The 19,981-nt window shown below is 33.9% G+C and overlaps 4 protein-coding genes and 1 long non-coding RNA gene across 24 annotated transcripts; 3 read left to right on the top strand and 2 right to left on the bottom strand.

The window, feature by feature from the left end:
• The first annotated feature begins 101 nt into the window (after positions 1-101).
• Positions 102-3,918, top strand: LOC9330443 (haloalkane dehalogenase 2). The gene is made up of 12 exons (XM_021013036.1): positions 102-395; positions 563-638; positions 737-822; positions 963-1,056; positions 1,128-1,204; positions 1,305-1,432; positions 1,572-1,643; positions 1,828-1,898; positions 2,015-2,090; positions 2,171-2,314; positions 2,387-2,454; positions 3,665-3,918. The coding sequence occupies exons 1-11, from the start codon at positions 117-119 to the stop codon at positions 2,424-2,426; spliced, it is 1,143 nt and encodes a 380-aa protein (XP_020868695.1). The 5' UTR covers positions 102-116; the 3' UTR covers positions 2,427-2,454; positions 3,665-3,918.
• LOC110224952 (formamidopyrimidine-DNA glycosylase) lies at positions 2,449-5,665 on the bottom strand. 4 transcript variants are annotated; one of them, XM_021013035.1, is made up of 11 exons: positions 5,003-5,661; positions 4,734-4,785; positions 4,578-4,635; positions 4,424-4,492; positions 4,210-4,335; positions 3,944-3,994; positions 3,699-3,776; positions 3,470-3,569; positions 3,312-3,401; positions 3,091-3,125; positions 2,454-2,989 (listed from the first exon to the last, which is right to left on the bottom strand). In XM_021013035.1, exons 1-11 carry the CDS (start codon positions 5,229-5,231, stop codon positions 2,600-2,602), a joined length of 1,278 nt encoding a protein of 425 aa, XP_020868694.1. In that variant the 5' UTR covers positions 5,232-5,661; the 3' UTR covers positions 2,454-2,599. The 4 variants fall into 4 exon arrangements, with proteins under 4 accessions (XP_020868690.1, XP_020868694.1, XP_020868691.1 ...); XM_021013031.1 differs by lacking the exon at positions 3,470-3,569 and having other exon boundaries at positions 2,449-2,989; positions 3,312-3,414; positions 5,003-5,659; XM_021013032.1 differs by lacking the exon at positions 3,312-3,401 and having other exon boundaries at positions 5,003-5,660.
• Positions 5,666-6,059: 394 nt separating this feature from the next.
• Positions 6,060-7,677, top strand: LOC110225302 (F-box protein At1g52495). The gene is given in 3 exon segments (XM_021014697.1): positions 6,060-6,999; positions 7,001-7,131; positions 7,133-7,677. Coding segments are annotated over 3 exon segments (1,107 nt in total). The 5' UTR covers positions 6,060-6,456; the 3' UTR covers positions 7,566-7,677.
• Positions 7,678-7,725: 48 nt separating this feature from the next.
• On the top strand, positions 7,726-8,645 carry LOC9327763 (putative F-box protein At1g52490). The gene has a single exon (XM_021010554.1). The coding sequence runs from the start codon at positions 7,893-7,895 to the stop codon at positions 8,643-8,645; it is 753 nt and encodes a 250-aa protein (XP_020866213.1). The 5' UTR covers positions 7,726-7,892.
• A 1,106-nt stretch (positions 8,646-9,751) lies between these two features.
• Positions 9,752-14,982, bottom strand: LOC110225303. 17 transcript variants are annotated; one of them, XR_002329692.1, is made up of 8 exons: positions 11,784-14,977; positions 11,497-11,535; positions 11,326-11,421; positions 10,957-11,160; positions 10,744-10,848; positions 10,601-10,652; positions 10,481-10,541; positions 9,752-10,359 (listed from the first exon to the last, which is right to left on the bottom strand). It is a non-coding gene; the product is annotated as an uncharacterized LOC110225303 (long non-coding RNA). The 17 variants fall into 17 exon arrangements; XR_002329694.1 differs by having other exon boundaries at positions 9,752-9,847; XR_002329684.1 differs by having other exon boundaries at positions 9,752-10,652; positions 11,784-13,339; positions 13,452-14,982.
• Positions 14,983-19,981: the final 4,999 nt, after the last annotated feature.

Genomic DNA, 19,981 nt, shown 5'->3' with positions numbered 1-19,981 from the left:
CAGTTTTAATTTATAAATTATCAACCACTAATTTTTTCAATTTTATTTTTATTTTTCTCTTTCTACTCGCATATATAAAGAGAGGAATTACGTTTTGTACTTGACCAATCAAAAAAATGTCTCAGCTCTCTCCTCTTCCTCTGCTCCACTCATTCTCCTCCACCGTCGTCACAAAATCCACCGCCTCTAGAATCACTGCCACGCCGTCGAAACTCCGCTTCTCCGTCGTCAACGCGACGCCGGAGAATGGAAACAGCGGTGGACGTAAAAAAGATCGTGATGAGGATCCGTCTTTTAACCCATTTGGTTTCGTTACAGACAATCCGTCTAGCCGGAGCGCAATTCAGTTACCGGAGTCTCCGGCGGAAGACGGTAACGTCGGCCAAATGCTCTACGTAAGTTTCACATATCTACTCACTTCAATTTTGAACTGTGATTGAACTTGAAAAAAATTCCTGCTTCACATTTGCTTATATTGATTTCAAATTCCATAAAGTTATGTTTTTGTTGATTTTTGTGATTCTGGTTTTGATACATTTGAGTGGTTTTGTTGTGGGTTTAGAGGACTGAAGATAAAGGTAAAGAGTATGGATCAATTATCAAATCTGGGAAGCTTAGATGGTTTGTGAGAGAAACTGGTAAAAACTTAAGTTTTGTGTTTCTTTTTTTTTTTTTTTTTGGTTTCAAGAAGAGTTTTTGATCACTGATTAATCATTGTTCTTTTTTTTTCCGGAAGGATCAAAGGAGAGTCGGCGAGGAACCATTGTTTTTGTTCATGGAGCTCCTACTCAGTCTTTTAGTTACCGGACCGTTATGTCTGAGGTGCTGCATTGAATCTTGAATCATTTGTCTATATGAGAATCAGTTTCTGGGGTTGCTTCTAATGAAAGACTCATAATATAGATGATTTTGAGTATGCATTTATTGTATGTTTCTTTTTGTTGTTCTCAACAATGTAATAGATGTCAGATGCTGGATTTCATTGCTTCGCACCTGACTGGATAGGATTCGGATTCAGTGACAAGCCACAGCCGGGATACGGTTTTAATTATACAGGTTTGTTTGTGAACTGCAAAATCAGTGTACATGGATGGTTCTTTGTTCTAATAAGTTTTCAATCTTTTCAGAAAAAGAGTACCATGAGGCTTTTGATAAACTGCTGGAAGTGCTAGAGGTCAAATCTCCTTTCTTTCTTGTTGTTCAGGTTCGGATGTGTGTACTTATCCCATTTCTGTGTAAATATGTCAACAATTCATCAAGATTAAACATATATCTGATGTCTGCATTTGTTGTGGTCTCCCAAGGGATTTCTTGTAGGTTCATATGGTTTAACTTGGGCTTTGAAAAATCCAAGCAAGGTTGAGAAAATCGCGATCCTTAATAGTCCACTGACCGTTTCATCCCCAGTTCCCGGATTATTTAAGCAACTGAGGTTCAACTCTTTTGCCGTTTTGACTACTCTAAATGCTTGTAATTCTTTGTGAAAGCAGCAGCCTCGTGCCTTGATTATCTAATTGGCTTATTTAATGCCTCTCACAATTGTATTTGTGTGTCATTTTTTTCTGATGCAGAATTCCCCTGTTTGGTGAATTCACCTGCCAAAATGCTATCTTGGCCGAGCGGTTCATTGAAGGAGGTAGCCCGTACGTATCAAATTAACCATCATCTTTATGTGGAGTGTATATGGTTATCTAATTTTTTATTATCTATAGAGATGGGACATTAGATACTGGCTATTCTCTTACCTCAGCCTCAAAATGCATGTGTTTGGTGATATTGATAGAGGCTTCAACTGACAATTGTCTTACTCTATATCTGTTTTGATAGCTACGTCCTGAAGAATGAGAAAGCTGATGTCTATCGTCTACCATATTTGTCAAGCGGAGGACCTGGGTTTGGTACGTCTCTAAACCAAATTCAATGAATGGAGCATGATACACCTTACTCTTGTTTCTTATGATGGTTTAATGTATTTATCTAAGAGACTTCTCATCATGAGATTCTGATGAATTAGCCTTGCTCGAGACTGCGAAAAAGATCAACTTTGGAGACACCTTGAGTCAAATTGCAAATGGGTTTTCATCGGACAGGTACGTGCATTTCAACTTTTTTCAAATTCCCACGGCTACAGACAGGCCTGGTGATTTGCTGAGATTTGGATCCTTCACAGCTGGGATAAACCTACGCTTCTGGCTTGGGGAATAGCTGATAAATATCTGCCTCAGTCTATAGCAGAGGAATTTGAGAAACTGAACCCCCAAAATGTCAAGCTTCGACTCATCGAAGGTGCTGGGCATTTGCCTCAAGAAGACTGGTATGAGAATAAACGATACTGCTCTGGTCTGCTTTGATTTTTTTGAGTCTCTGAATTTTGAACTGTGTACAGGCCAGAGAAAGTAGTTGCTGCCCTCCGAGCATTTTTCTGACTTCCAAATTCACCAAACAAGGACAAAGGTAATCACAAAGCCTTGCAACAGCCAAAATAACTAGCAATAGTAAGCCTTGTAGACATCCCACATTTCCAACATACTTTCTTACAAAAAAATGGGATAAGTGTTTGCTTCCCACAAAAAAAAAACATCTTGTAGTCATTAGGTTCTCAACTTTTTCTTCCCTTTGGCTTCTTACCAGCTTGGCTAGTAGCTTTCTCTTCAGATTTCCTCTTTGTCGCAGGCTTTGTACCACGGCCTCTGGGTTTCACAACTTTCTCTTCAGCCTCGCTATCATCTCCACCATCAGCATCATCGTCCTCATCGTCACTATCTTCTGTTTTTCTCTTCGAGGCAGGCTTCTTACCACGACCACCCCTGGGCTTCTGTCCTTTCTTCGTTTTAGCACTCTCATCTTCTTTCTCGGATTCTTGTTCATCTTCTTCTCCTTCTCCATCGTCTTCTTTGGGTTTCACACCTCGTTTAGCCGGTCTGACCTTGGCTGCTTTCTCTGCGTCTTTCCCAGAAAGTTTCTGCAGTTCTGGAACATAAGCTGTTGTCTACAAAAGAAACAGCCAAACACATAAACATTAGTTCAGTTCACTACATGAACTAATCATCCACATTATAACAGTGCCTAACAATGCATACATATACTTACCCTTCCACCAGCAGTAATGAAATCAATCTTCTTCCCTGCAATAACCAAAACAGTATTCATTACCAACCACATAAATCGGATACATCACAATTCACTCTCATAACGTTTAAACCATTATCATGGGGATTAACAACTGCCGTTGGAGGTTGAGAGATCAACAGATCCAACAATTTTATGAACTATTGCAGGTAGATAAAGAGTGTGAAATCTGGGATTCAGACCATCAACAAAGGCCTTTCCTGGCTTCTTTTCCCTATCATGAAAAATCCAGTTACTAGGAAACTGACTACTGTCTGCATCAACTTCCACAGCTTTTTCTATCACCTGCAAAACCCCAAATTCTGCTTCAAATTTATAGATAGATGGTGGGAAAGCTTACCATTAACTTTCCCCGCTTTTTTCCCCCACCGAAAATGAAACAACCAATCAACAGGAAACTCTTTGCTATCAGCACTGACTTGAACCGCATGTTGAATGACCTACAGATGCGGTTTTTTTTCTCTCTCTAAATCCCAATAAACAATGCAGCATGCATATATACTAACAGAGCTTTCTTAATTCCCATGTTTTTTAGGTATATGTTTTGGTGGGTTTTTAAAGAATCTTACCTCTTTGATGGATGTGTGCAAAGCTTCACATTGCTCTTTGGAGAGGCTAGAAGCAGACTGCAACGGGTGGATTCTGGCCTGAGAAAAACATAAACTAGTAGAATTAATCGTACAGCATGTAAACCAGTTTCTTCTGTCGTCAAATGTACAGAGTTGAAAACAAAAGTGGATACTTTGTGAATCAAATGAGTGGTTAGATAGATGATTTACTTCATTTCAAGTGTAAGTGTGTAAAGCTCACTTACTTGGTACAGCACTTCATCAGCGATCCAATTCCCAATACCTGAAATAAAACCCTGCAAAAGGGAAGAGATACATAATCCTCTAAATGCGAACTTTTTATACAAAAAGAAGAGGAACAAAACTTTGCAAAATAAAAGAAGATCGTTTCGAGTTACTGCAGCATTTAAAATGTCATATAGCCAAGTTCTAGTTATTGTCATAAGTGGTAAGGACAAGAAAGAGCTGAAAGATGCATAAAAGTGAGAGAAAATGAATTAAAACTCTCAACCTGATCAAGTAGGAGAGGTTTTATGGTTATTTTCTTTTTAGCTAAGTTTTCTGCAAATTCCTCAACTGTCATAGGCTCTAACAATGCATCAGGACCAAGCTCTGATATTGGACTCACAGAAGTTGGCTGCAATAGCAAACATAAATTAAACATCCACTAAGCATCCACAGAGCATTTTATAAAGAAAAGCAACTTAAGAGTTATGCTTTTATACATTTTCTAGAAGTCGAACTTTGGCAAATCTCCTCTTATCAGTAAATGAAAGCTCCAGACCATCATCAAGCTGTATACAAAATCATAACTCATTGTAATTAAAGCACATTTTTCAGGTTAGCGATCAGTTAAAAGAAGATTATAAATTTGTTAACCTCGACGAAGAACTTTGAATACTTAGATGGCCACTCCTCTGAGTCCTTTACAGCAGACCTACATAAACAATGTAATACAAATCAATCTTGTTCTATGAATCTTATACTTAGTAACTGCAAATGTAATAAAAACTTCACAGACTCCATAAAACTCACCTCTTATACTTAGTAACTGCAACGCCTTTGATATAAATAGCACCAGCCATACCTGAAGAACACATATAAACCAAAATATAACTTCTCAGAAACAATAAAGCCAAACACTTTCACTCCTTTTTTAACGAATCAAAGCAAAAAGGTCTAGCATTGAACTATGAGCAACCCTGCATTTCGTCAAATTTTCAATTTTGATGTAATTGATTTGATTCCTTCTAAAGTCGTGATTTTTAAGATGTTAAACCCTAAATCTGTTTAAGAGAACTTACCAAATTGAAAAGAAGGAAATGGCGGCGAATCTAACTCGAGCCAGAGGTTTTTGCCCTTTCTACGAGCAGAGACGATGGTTTTGCCGAGGATTGAGATTTGGAAATCAGACGGGGAGATTCCATGGATTACTTTGTTGTCGTCGGCGATAATGACTCGCTTAATCTTCTTTCCAAGACAATTTTCTTCTATTGCTCTTCTCGCCGCCTCTACCTCTGGAAGCTCCGGCATGGTTGTTTTCGTCGACGAAATTAGGGTTTTGGTCTCTCCGGTTCCCTCCGATTCGCGCGCTTTTATTGCTTCGTTTTTTTAGTTGTAGCATTGTACCTTGTTATTGTTGGCAACTTTAAAAGAGTTTTAATAACTTTAAAGAATATAGAAAATAGATAAAATTAACGATTTTAAATGATTATTAGAGAGTTTTGTATAATCTCTTTGATTAACTTTTCCATAATCTTGTAAAGTTTCCATCATAATTTTCACAATCTTGTAAAGTCTCCCTAAATATAATTATAAACTTTGATTGTCTCAAACTTTTATTATAACATATTTCTAAAATATTGCATCATACTCTATTGTGGTTATTATTGCTTGTCTCATATTCTATAAAATTATCTCCACCAGAAAGCGTACGTTTTGGTTTTGTCAATAGGTCTTTGTTAGAAAGATTAGAGAGAGGTCGTAAACAAGTTACGTTCATAGGTCTTTGTTTTTTTTTTTTTTTTTTTTTTTTGGTAAAACATAGGTCTTTGTTATCATTGGTCTTTGTTTAATGGATAGGGAGATGATCCATTGTTTTCTAAAAATTATATATACAAAGTCAAATGTACTCATATTATTCATAATCTCTATTTTTTTTATGATGCCTTTCATGATTTAGTTTGTGAAGAAAAATGTATAAAATCATAAACCAATAACATAATAGTTTAAATCATTAATTAACAATCAAAGATACTTTTGTTTTAGTTGAATAACACAAAATTTTCATCAATGACTTTATTAAAGTATGTATCCAATAACTCCAGATTTATGAAGATTTTAAATTAGTTTTTACAAATCCAAAACTAATAACACCAAACTTTAAGAGTCTTAAAAAATCTTAATTGAATAATAAAAGATTCTTCATAACATTTTAAGTCATTAAAAGTCCTAAACAATCACAAACCAATAACACCCCTTTAGTTTTTTTTTTTTTTTAATACAAAATCCTAAGTTCTTGAATTATACCTTTTGAAAAATATACACATTATACCCTAATCTGTTTTTCTTTTGGTAACCAAAACCCTAATTCTCTAACACGATATATATCATCCTTTACTTCGCCTTTTTGATAACTTCCTATATCTCCTCCACCTTCATTCTTCACGCTGTTCTCTTCATTTTTCCCCCACCTCTATTCCACATATGACATATCGATTATTCTTTTGAGTTTAAGTTTTCATAGACCACCGGCTCCATGTTTAGTGTTAATAAAAGAACACAAGCCTTCTCTGTCTTTATTTTCTTTTTGTCCATTGCTAAATCTATCAGATATTTGACAAAGCAGAGATCATCAAAACAAGAAGAAAGAAGATTGGAAGATTTTCAACTTCTTTTGTCAAAATTAAAAGATTTTCAACTACCCCTTGACCTAATTGTGGAGATACTCAAAAAACTCCCGACAAAATCTTTGATGAGGTTCCGATGTGTCTCAAAGCAATGGTCATCCATTATAAGCAACCGTAGAGACTTCGTTGAGTCGATCATGTCTCGGTCTTTGAGACAGCCGCCTCATAAGCTTCCGGTCTTCATCTTCCACCGGTGTGCGCCTGAAACTTCCTTCACCGTGTCGTCTACATTCTCTCTAAGCACAAAACCCAAAGTATCAATAATGCCTGGACCAAACAACTATTATTCGTTCAGGTATCAATACATCCAAGGCTTTATCTGTTGTTCTTCACCAGTATATGATGTGGTTACGATATACAACCCTACCACGAGGCAATGCATTCCTTTACGTACCGAAGATCGAATCAATGGCACCGTCACCAAAGAGACACAAACATTGTTACTTTGGATACGACCATGTCATGAATGAATACAAAGTGTTGGCCATGGTTATTGACTCACAAGAGTTAACGCAAACTTTTCACATTGGTTAAAGATTGTCAACAATGGAGGACAATCCGAGGCAATATTGATGAGGAACTCATTCCAAACGGCCAAGCGGGGGTATGCATTGACGGAACTATTTATTACGTAGCAGTTAGAAGAAAAGAAATGTTCAAATATGGTGAAACTATAATGCTGAGTTTTGACGTGAGGTCGGAAATATTTTATCATGTCCGCACTCCTGAAGCATTGTGGAGTCCCAAGTGGAATGATCGAGCTCTTTTCAACCACCAAGGGAAGCTAGGATGCATAAGTAATAACGAAAACAATACAAGTGTGTGGATTATGGAGAATGCTGAGAAACAAGAATGGTCCAACATTACTTTTGACTTGCTTGAATACCCTGGAGGTGATTTCAGAACTTTCTCAGGTATATCACTCATGCTGGTTAATGTTAATTTCAGTATTTCCTAGTAAATATTGATGAAAATGGTGAGATCTTGAATTCTATATTTGTATAGTTTATGAAATAATGATCCAAGAACTATAAAGAAGTTTCAATATCACCATCTCTATATTAATCGTCTTCTTGGAAGTTCTTTTACTCTGTCCTTGTGACGTAATTGTTATTTCGGTTTTAACAAAGAGAGTTTTGAGATTACTTCTGGTTTTGGGATTCTTATCTCTAAGAGAAACTTAACTTTTTTTATATACACAAAACCCTAAAGTCCTTAACACCATCTCTATATTAATCGTCTTCTTGGCCGTCTCGATATTTCACAACTCTTGTGAGTTTCAGTTATGTTTCTTAGATTACAGTCACGTTTTAGTGTTTACAAAAGAAGGAGAAAAACAGAGGTCATGAGAAAAGGAAATGAAGAAAAGAATTACCGTGAAGAAGAATATTTGCAACTTCCTCTGGATCTCATTGTGGAGATACTAAAGAAACTCCCGGGAAAGTCACTTGTGATCGGTTCCGATGCGTCTCAAAGCAATTGTCAACGATTATCTGCAGCTGAAGAGGAAGAGACCATCGAGTCGGTCGTTACTCGATCTTTAGCTCAGCCGGGGCAGCAGCTTCCCCTGTTGGTCTTCCACCATTGTGTGCCTGAAACTTTCTTCACTGTCTCGTCTAGTTTCTCTCAAAGCCTCAAACCCGCAGTATCAGTCTATGGACACGACAAGTATCCGTTCAAGTATCAATACGTCAGAGGCTTGATCTGTTGTTATTCGATTTTTTCTAAATTGGTTAGGATATACAACCCTACAACGAGACAATCCGTTGGTTTACCCGAGATCGGAGCCCCAGAGACAGAGTTCCAGAAATGTAACTGTCTTTTTGGATACGACCCTGTCATGGATCAATACAAAGTGTTGTCCATGGTTATTGATTTTCGAGAGCTTACGCAAACTTTTCATGTTTACACATTGGGACAGAGTCAATCTTGGAGGAGAATCCAAGGCATTGATGATGCCATGATGGGAAACTTTTTCCAAGCGCCAAGGGGGTTTGCGTCGATGGGACTATCTACTACGGAGCAACTAGATTTATGAAAAAGGACAAGTCTTGAGGTGAAACTGACTTTCGGAAGAATTTCGACCTTGGTATTGCTGAGTTTCGACATCAGGTCCGAATGTTTCTATCATGTCTGGGCTCCAGATACAATGTTAGACGCAATGTCGAGTTCCATTGTGAGTCACCGAACTTTGTTAAACTACCGAGGGAAGTTAGGATGCATTGGTTGCACCAACAAGGATACAAGTACGTGGGTTTTGGAGAATGCTAAGAAACAAGAATGGTCCAAGATTACTTTTGCTCTGCCAGTTGACCCATTGGGTAGGTTAAAAGGTTGTTTTGATGGCTTCTCAGGGGTCACCCCTGCTGGTGAGATCTTTGTGACTCAATATAGGTATTTCTTTGATAAGCCGTTGTATGTTTACTACTATGACATGAACCAAAACAGCTTTAGAAGAGTTGAAATCCAAGGTACTAGGCTGGAGAAAATTCCCAAGTATCGTTATTCTATCTACGTATTCGCAATTCATGATCATGTCGAGAACACAATGTTGTTATTGTAGGATTCATTTGTATTAATTTAAATAAAAGATACCTTGAGGAATCTCTAAAAAAGTGGTGATGGAAAATAAAAGGGAAGGTACTCTTCGAAAGGACGGGCCTTCCGGATTACAAGCGGAAGAATGTCATCAAAAGTCGGTTTCTTCGTTTCAACCTTGAGGATAAGGTTACTACTTTCAAAGGCGGGGATATATTGATACGGTATGTATCAATCTTGGCTTATCACTGTGCTTTTTATCATCCACTCTTTTAGTGTGAAAGAAAATAAACTAATTTGACGTACGAATACAGTAAAACGAGTCTAAAAGCCCTTAATTAATGACCGGGAACATTAAGTACACCTAAGAAAATGGCTCAAATTTGTGTGCACTTGTGAAACGATATACATTTGTGCGTTCGAACATAGATTTGTGTTTACATCTAGAGTCATTTGCGTGAAGTATTTTCGCTTAGCACTCTATATTTGCATTTGACTCTAAAAGTTTATGTTTGAGTTTGTCTTTGACATTTGTATTTGTGTGCATTTTGTTTTGTTAGATTTTACGTTCGTGTTTGCATTTAAAATTGTTAGTGTTTGTGCTTCTTTTTTTTTTTTTTTTGTGAGCACAATAATTATGTTTGCGTTAAGTGTATGTGTTCACTTACGTGTATATTGTTGAGGTTGACTCCTTTATTGTTCCTGAAAAAGTAAAAGAAGACGAGAATCATAAGAGGATGATGAAGGACAAAGAAATACAGAAGTAGAAGAAGAAGAAGAAGAAGGAATCGGAGAAGACAGAGAGAAGTTAACGAGAAGAAGAAGTTGGGCTTCAAGCTATTTTGTTGTAATAAGACTAATGGGCCTACAGATCAAGTTAGGCCCAAGTGATTTAGTGTGTTGGTGTTGTAGTCTAAGGGAGTAGTTAAGGGTTGTTTGTGTGGGTTGGAACCTAGCATCTAGAGGTAAGGTAAAAGTGTAAATGTAAGTGCAAGTGTGTGTAGCTAGAAAAGAAGTACTATATGTATGTGTGTGTAAGGTTAAAGAAAAATTAATGAAAATGGAGGTGTGTTAAGAAGAAAAACGTTTTGAAGAAAGAACAGAGAAAAAGTGAGTGAAAACAAACCTGAAACTAAAGTGAGAGTGACGAATTCAACATATATGCAATTATGTTAGCGTTTAGTGTATGTGTTCACCTTCGTGTATGTGTTCACCTTCGTGTATGCGTTTATGTTTATATTAGTTAGTTATCATCAAAGATTTGTTAGCTTAATAGAGGTTTTATTTAATCCTAAAGCAAATAATCAACCTAAAAAAAACACGTCTAAATCATACCTTAGAAAGAGAAGAGTGTACCGCTGAAGTACACCAAAGTTTTGCTCTGAAGATGAAAATTCTGAAAAATGCATGCATTAACATATATCAAACGAAGTAGCAAACTTAAGGATTACTTACTTGCAAAAACTGGTATTGAAGACGGCGTGCACCGAAAAAGCTCAAATCATGTCTACGATAAAAGAATCTATAGTTATATACTTTGCCTAAAAATATCAAAGGCTAGAAATTTTAACAGAGATTAAATTGTTTATTGGCCATACCTTTAGTTTCAAAGAAGTCGATAAGCTTTAAGAACACAAATGGATCAGAAAGTCAGTAGTACTAGTACCTTAGAGTGGACTTGGGGATATAGCAACCTTTAGTTCCTAAAAACATTTAATGAGCAAAACCGAGAAAAAACCATCATAGGATGTTGAAAAATCATGATATCTAAGTATGAATCAGAACTTTAATTTAGGGGAATGAAATTTTACCTGATCAAAAGCGGCTGAATTTTGGTTTAAGACTTGGACATTGCCAACACCACATCTTATTCTAGTACTACAAAGAATTAAAATCCAAGCAACAACATTAAGATATTGAAAACAGAGAAAAAGAACATGTACCAAAGATAGATTATTCATGTATCAGTGCCACCAAATGTCCTTATTTGAGATCCAGCAACTTGCCTCTCTTTTCTGCAGACAAATAAATTCAAAACCAAATACATGGGTGAAGAAAGTTTTAGAGGAATGCCTTAACGATGCTTTCTAAGTCTTATAAGTTTGATATTAACACTAATGAGTTTAACACAATGAGATTGATATCAGGCCAAAAAGAAGCTTATGATGTTGAACACTAACCGCTTAGTATCTGAACTTCACGAGGAACAATCTATGAATCATTACAAGGAAAAAAAAGTCATTTGGTCTCTGACTCAAACCTTAAACGAACTCATGCTGCTACGACAAAAATCAAACGAAGCTAAGAACTAATATAACTGAAATTTGAGAAGCAACAGAAAGAGGACATACCTGAGAAACCAGAGCTTTCTTTTCAAGAGACAAAAATTGCTGTAATTGGAACAAAGAGAAGAAATCTTATAAAATGAAACTATTTCTCTTATAAACACAACCAGAAGTTACCAAAATGACAGAATTAGGATCATACAGTTTCCCACAACTCCTACTTCTACAACAATTCAGACACAACAAATAACACTATAATGGAAACCAAAAGATGGAGTCAATTAAGAAATCATAAACTTTGGTAAACTTTTGTGAAGATCATAACTAGGTTTAAAAGAGGAAAGAGAAGTCACCTGATGAGAAGCGGCAAAGATAGAATCTACAAATTGGAATTTTTGCAATATCCCTGTTAAGAACAAGTCACCAAAAGATGTGGTTAATTAGAACAAATTAAGGTACGCAGAGATTGGTTTATTCTATAATGATATAACATTTGTAAGAAATGCACATAAGAAAGAAAAAAATCACTTACCATTGCTCTTAGACCAATGCCAAAATCCAACATTGCGCTGGGTTAATGTAACATAAGTAAATATGCAGTACAATGTAGTTGGAATACATACCTCCTTACCAAGACGTCATATTCTTGTACTAAGCAGATATCTGAACATTCTCTACCTTCTTCTCTCTCTCTTAAGTGATTTGCTCGAGCCTCGAATCCATCAAGCGTTGCACAATGATGTGCCTTCGCTGAACAGATGAGCTGCAAGAGCTAGGCACAAAGGAGAAAAAAATGCTATTCATGAAGTCCCAACTTGAATTTCTTGAAATTTGAGACCTATTTCGACAAGCCTTTTTAATGGCAGATCTAAGCAGAATATTGAATTTCCCAATCAGACTTCAATAGAAAAGCCTTAATAAAGAACATTACCTCCTATGAATATGCAGATTCTTGAGTATTTGAAGCAGAGAATTGAAATTTTCAATCTTAGGCCATCGTTATTAGACAAGCCTCAATAAAGAACACTTACCTCCTGCCAATATGCAGATTCTTGAGTATTTGAAGCAGAGAATTGAATTTTTTAATCTCAGGCCATCGTTATTAGACAAGCCTCAATAAAGAACACTTACCTCCTGCCAATATGCAGATTCTTGAGTATTTGAAGCAGAGAATTGAATTTTTTAATCTCAGGCCATCGTTATTAGACAAGCCTCAATAAAGAACATTACCTCCTATCAAATATGCAGATTCTTGAGTATTTGAAGCAAAGTATTGAATTTATAAATCTCAGGCCATCGTTATTAGACAAGCCTCAATAAAGAACATTACCTCCTATCAAATATGCAGATTCTTGAGTATTTGAAGCAGAGTATTGAAGTTTTCAATCTCAGGCTATCGTTATTAGACAAGCCTATATAAAGAACATTACCTCCTATGAATATGGAGATTCTTGAGTATTTGAAGCAGAGTATTGAAGTTTTCAATCTCAGGCTATCGTTATTAGACAAGCCTATATAAAGAACATTACCTCCTATGAATATGGAGATTCTTGAGTATTTGAAGCAGAGTATTGAAGTTTTCAATCTCAGGCTATCGTTATTAGACAAGCCTATATAAAGAACATTACCTCCTATGAATATGGAGATTCTTGAGTATTTGAAGCAGAGTATTGAAGTTTTCAATCTCAGGCTATCGTTATTAGACAAGCCTATATAAAGAACATTACCTCCTATGAATATGGAGATTCTTGAGTATTTGAAGCAGATAATTGAATTTATCAATCTCAGGTAATCGTTGTTAGCCAAGCCTCAATAAAGAACACTTAACTCCTATCAAATATGCCGATTCTTGAGTATTTGAAGCATAGTATTGAAGTTTTGAATCTCAGGCCATCGTTATTAGACAAGCCTAAATAAAGAACATTACCTCCTGTCAATATGCACATTCTTGAGTATTTAAAGTAGAATGTTGATCAATCTGAGGCCATCGTTATAAGATAAGCCTCAATAAAGAACATTACCTCCTATGAATATGCAGATTCTTGAGTATTTGAAGCAAAGTATTGAAGTTTTCAATCTCAGGCCATCATTATTAGACAAGCCTCAATAAAGAACATTACCTCCTATGAATATGAAGATTCTTGAGTATTTGAAGCAGAGAACTGAAGTTTTCAATCTCAGGCCATCGTTAAAAAACTAGCCTCAATAAAGAACACTTACCTCCTATCAAATATGCAGATTCTTGAATATTTGAAGCAGAGAATTGAATTTATCAATCACAGGCCATCGTTATTAGACAAGCCTCAATAAAGAACACTTACCTCCTATCAAATATGCAGATTTTTGAGTATTTGAAGCAGAGTATTGAAGTTTTCAATCTCAGGCCATCGTTATTAGACAAGCCTCAATAAAGAACATTACCTCCTATGAATATGCAGATTCTTGAGTATTTGAAGTTTTTAATCTCAGGCCATCGTTATTAGACAAGCCTCAATAAAGAACATTACCTCCTATGAATATGCTGATTTTTGAGTATTTGAAGCAGAGAATTGAAGTTTTCAATCTCAGGCCATCGTTATTAAACTAGCCTCAATAAAGAACACTTATCTCCTATCAAATATGCAGATTCTTGAGTATTTAAAGCAGAGTATTGAATTTTTCAATCTCAGACCATCGATATTAGATAAGCCTCAATAAAGAACACTTACCTCCTGTCAAGGCAGATCTATGCAGAAATTTGAGAGATCTCCGTACTTAACCACACTGTCCCAGCCCAGTATGAACTTTGGTTATGCAAACAAGCTTTATTAAAGAACATTAATCTCCATTTCCCTCGTCAATAAGCAGATTATTGAATCTTATATAAAGATAACCCAGCTCAACAAGATATAGAGCTTAAGCAGATCATTGATTAAGATATCCCAGCTCAAGAAGATATAGAGCTTTAGCAGATCATTGAATTTGTCATTATTAGACAATCCTTATCAAAGAATATTTATCTCCTTATCCCTCCATCAATAAGCAGATCATTGATAAAGATATCCCAGCTCAAGAAGATATAGAACTTAAGCAGATCATTGATTTGAATTTATCAATCTTGGGACATCATTATTAGACAAGCCTTAAAAAAGACAGGTCTATGCAGATTATTGAAGTCGATATATCATGCTGCCCAGCCAGCAAGTCTTTACTTAAGAACAATTTGACAAGTCTTTACTTAGGAGGCAACAACATCGGGACAATTTTCCCAATTTAGAAACCGGACATAACACAATCATGTAATGTGTCGTCCCTTTCTTTTGGGGTTAAGAAAGCTTAAAACTTTAAACAAATTCGTTGCTTTTAAAAGAAAATCATTGATTTTAGGGTTTCTGTTTCAGAAAACTGAAAACAAATCTTTAGAAACATGAACCCAAACAAAAGCCAGAATCTTTCAAAACAAAATCGTGAAATTTAAAGAAAGGCTTTTGGGTTTGCGAAATAACAAATTTGTCGAAACTATGCACTTGAAAAATTAGGGCTTCGATTTGCAGAAACATTAAAATTGAAACCCTGATTTAAAACGTAACAATCATAAAAGAGAAACGAATCTTTGTAATTAACAACCCTAAGATCGTAAAAACGCAATTGAAAAATTAAGCTTTTGGTTTGCAGAGACAAAATAAAATTGAAACCCTAATTTAAAACGTATAATCATAAAAGAGAAACGAATCTCCCTAAAGATTGTAATAACGCAATTGAAAAAGACGAGAGCTTTTGGATTTGCTTGATAAAAAAAATCAAATCGGAGATTTTTTAATCTAGAAAAAGGAGATTTTTTGGTATGTAACAAACACAAATTCGACAGAGAGAAACTCTAAATAATTCAAAGAAACGAAAAAAACAAACAATACCTTGCGATGATGGCCTTGGGAGAAATTTGGTATCTCTCCAAAGAAAAAAAAAATTGGGATTCTGAGAAAGCAGTGACTAAAGCAAAGCGTATATACTATAGAGGAGGAATTTAGTAACCGTTATGAAATCGAAGGAGCTTTTATTAAGTGCTCTCGTTTGAATTGTGTTGGGCTTTAAGTGAAAACCAAAGCCCATATTTAGGTATACAAATAATATTCTTGAATATGTGAAAAACCAAAGCCCATCAAAGGAAACCAATGAAAGATGTTTCAATGTTAAAACGAAATTATCAATACCTTGACCTAAATGGTAAACTCATTGACCTAAATTTTGCATACAAGGGAATTGAACAAAAATGTTAAATAGTATACGTAATCAATCACATTTTCTCATTACCAAATTGGTGTACTAATTTACGTTCCATGTTTAATATGCTTCTCTTATGTTTGAAATAAGTCGCTTGACATAAACAAACTACTTTATTTTCCACCTTTCTTTTTTGCTATTTTGAAAAAGGTTACCACTTACCACAATTAACTTGATCACACCAACAGAAAAAGTGAAAAAAAAAACAAGAAGGAAAAACAATAAAAATGTTTATTTGCAAACAATAGATTAATCTGCAACCATATACCCAATGGCTTATTTCTTCCTAATTCTACTTTCCTTTTGATACTTTCTTTCTGATTCTTAATCTAGTTCTAGTTCTATTAATTAACATGGTAAATTATTGAATTAAAATTTTGTATAGAGAAAGGAAATTAAACAATTAATATATAAAGCTAAATTGTACACACGTAATATGCATATAGAGTTCTTTTTTTCTTCCAAATCTCATAGACAGAAGCTTGGAGGAATAACTTGCAAATATAACTAGGTTATTAACCCCCGCTACGCGGGGGTTTATATTTAGCGATTGTTTAAATATAATTTTGGGCTTAACAATCATGTAAGTAGTTACACATTGACATTAGTAATGCAAAATTACTCAAAAATTTTTTTTATTGTTTTTCACATAAATGTATTTTATTTTATTCTATTTTTACTATCATTTATGTTGTATAAAATTTGTATTAATAAGAAAGGAAAAGTTTATAAGAAAACTTTTAGTATGAAATGTATAAAAAATAAAATCTGTCATTCTCTGACTTTTTTTTTTATAGTAAAATGATTTTTCTATTAGTGAAGCAATTATAAAAATATTTTGACAAAATATTAGAAAATAAATTACCAAAATATGTACACGTTTGGGCTTACTGAGTTTCTTTTATCTATTAGTAAATTGTTTGTTATTCATCAAACTGTTTTAGAGTAATATATTTTAACATATTTGCTACGTGTGTATTTATTTTATATATTTTGATGAAAATTATATAACCACTAATATTAGTTACTAAAATATTATATTTCATTTATTTGGTGTTTGCTCAAAAAACTTTTTGATTTTATTTGCAATTATATTATCTTACAGAATAAAATTGTTTCAATATGTTTTCTAACAAAAATCTTTTGTTTAGGTGGCACCAAGTGATAAGATGTTATTTGTTTTATTCATTTTTTTAAAAAAAACTTATCTTTCCTCAATTTTATCAACTTGGAAAATAAATTTGTAAGATTTTTAAAACAACCGTCAACACGCGTTTTTACATTTTTAATTTTATTTTTATTATATTATCGTACATAATAAAAATTTTCTAATATATTTTCTAACAAAATGTTTAGGTGGCACAAAGTGATAATATGTTCTTTCTTTTGTTCAAAATTTTTAAGAACTTAGGTTTCCCCATCTCTCCCAACTTAGAAAATAAATTTGTAAGATTTTAAACTACAACAACCAATATACGTTTTTCACATCATAAGAAATCATTGTTGCAGTTTTAACATGTTTGTTAAAGTTAACATATTTATTTCACAATTAAGAGAAGAAATATTAGTTTTTTTGTTTGTTTCGATAATGTAATATTATCAGAAACCTAGATAATGCACATACAACTTAACCATTGATTTATGTTTCCTATTTTACCAATTAATTCACTCACTCATTTCTACTCAATTATATAAAAGTGACTTGAAAAAAATTGTGATTAATTAAAATAATTTTAATATTTGAATATCCAACCTAGATGATGACGTACCTCTTGCTTGTATACTTTTTTTGAAATTTATTTACCTACATCTTGATTAATTATTCTATTCAGCGATACTAATATGATTATTATTTTTTATCCCAGAAATAATTTTTTTACTTTTTTTGCTTCAATTTATTGTCATTCTTTCAATTTTATAAATAATTTTTTTAAATAACAACCTTATCAAGCCCAACAAAACTAAGCCAAACCAAATTGAACCAAAGCGAAGTGAGTTTGGTTAGAGATTTAATGTGTTTTAAGATAGAAATAACCGAATCAAATTTAACTCGAAATCTAACCAAAATGCCGACTCCTAATTGTGATTAAGTGGGGATATTGGCAAATTTAGTCAGTGCTATTTTAAAAGCCTAGAAAATTTTCTGTTTTTAATGCAAAAACATAGAATTTCAAACATATTAGAGGCTTGGCAGAAAAAATTTAAATTATATTAGTTTTATATATAACTAAAAACTGTCGTTTTAAAAAATGAATATAATTTTTTTTTTTTTGGAGACAATGAATATAATTTATTTACAATAGTTAGATTTTATATTTTTTCCTTAAAAATGGTTAGTCGTGATGGTTAATCATGATAGCCGTTTTAATAACCTAGTTGAAAGAAAAAAAGAGTAGTATTTTCATTTATTTTAGAATTTGTTTACTAATTGAAACAAAATCATAGGAAAATATTTTTTTTATTAGACCATCTCTAACCACAACACCATTTTGGTTTTGACGTAAATTGAAGATGATTTTAGGATTCTCTCATTTATGTAAGAGTATTTTTATATAATCAAAAAAGTAAATATATGAGTATTCTTAAAAGGGAAAAAACCCGAAAAAACCGTCATCTATTTTTTTTGGCCGTTTAATACCTGTGTTTTTAAATTTGGAATAAAAATATCTCATTTAATTTCGATTATCTTTTAAAACTATCGTTTTTTAAAACTTGGTAATTTCAAACCCGACACTTAACAGTCGTTACTGGGCGTAACAGAATTATTTAACGGCGTTAAATTTTAACCGGCTAAAAACCCGAAAAAACCGCCATCTATTTTTTGGCCGTTTAATACCTGTGTTTTTAAATTTGGAATAAAAATACCTCATTTAATTTCGATTGTCTTTTAAAACTATCGTTTTTAAAAACTTGGTAATTTCGAAACTTAACAGTCGTCACTGGACGTAACGGAATTATTTAACAGTGTTAAATTTTAACCCCACGTGTTTATATAAATATATACAAACTGCTCACAACACATTACAAGAATGTCAATGTGGCTTGGTGGTAGCGTGTGTCTTTTCCTAAACTACCAGATTCGGGTTTGAATCTCAAACCTGTTTTTTTTTCCTTTGTTCTCCACTTCGAATAACTTCCCATCAGTACAAAGTTAAGACTCGAAATGTAAACAAAAGATGAATCATAGAGCGATTTCAACAAATCGATCTAGAGCTGAGCTAATGATTCTGAAATTAGATCTACCATTGAAAAAGAACAGCAACTAAATCGACATCAATCAGATCAGATCTATACATAAATGGGATGAATCACGGCAAAAACCCATTATCAAAAAGAGATTCGAGTGAAGAAGAGAAAGAGAGAGAGACCAGTTTGCATCATCAGAGATCTGAGAAGAAGTCGTCGTCACCACTGGCGAAAAAGACGAAGAACAAAAAAATAAATTAATAAAAAAAATGAGGTTGAAGTCTTGAAGAGTCGAACCCAGCTCCTGAGGTTTACAAAACTGACATGCAACCGCCAAGCCACATTAACTATCACATAAAGTTTTGCAAACAGATAGTATATATTTATATAAATACGTGGGGTTAAAATTTAACGCTGTTAAATAATTCCGTTACTTCCAGTGACGACTGTTAAGTTTTGGGTTCGAAATTACCAAGTTTTTACAAACGATAGTTTTAAAAGACAATCGAAATGAAATGAAGTATTTTTATTCCAAATTTAAAAACGCAGGTATTAAACGGCCAAAAAAAATAGATGGCGATTTTTTCGGGTTTTTTGCCGGTTAAAATTTAACGCCGTTAAATAATTCTGTTACGCCCAGTAACGACTGTTAAGTGTCGGGTTCGAAATTACCAATTTTAAAAAAACGATAGTTTTAAAAGGCAATCGAAATTAAATGAGGTATTTTTATTCCAAATTTAAAAACACAGGTATTAAACGGCAAAAAAAAAATAGATGGCGGTTTTTTCGGGTTTTTTCCCATTCTGAAAACGATTTACGTACTATTGGTTAGAGAAAGATATTTTTAGAAATCAAAAATCTAAAGGTGATGAATTTGGCAATTTGCTATGTTTTATTATTTTCTTTTAGAATTATCAAAATTTAGTGGAAATTATATCCAATGGCAAAATTTCTTGACAAAGATATTCATTCCATGTCTCTAGAAGATGACTAACATGTGGTGTTACCAGTTACCATCACCTTTAGATTTTCGAGTTCTAAAAATATCTCATAATTCGGTATAACTTTCATAATCATATTTTATCAAACTGTTCTTTTAGAGACA

The sequence above is a fragment of the Arabidopsis lyrata genome, assembly GCF_000004255.2.
Source record: "Arabidopsis lyrata subsp. lyrata unplaced genomic scaffold ARALYscaffold_1, whole genome shotgun sequence".
Lineage (NCBI taxonomy): Eukaryota > Viridiplantae > Streptophyta > Magnoliopsida > Brassicales > Brassicaceae > Arabidopsis > Arabidopsis lyrata.
The sequence above is the reverse complement of the archived record's forward strand: the minus strand, read 5'-3'. Positions and strand labels throughout refer to the sequence as shown.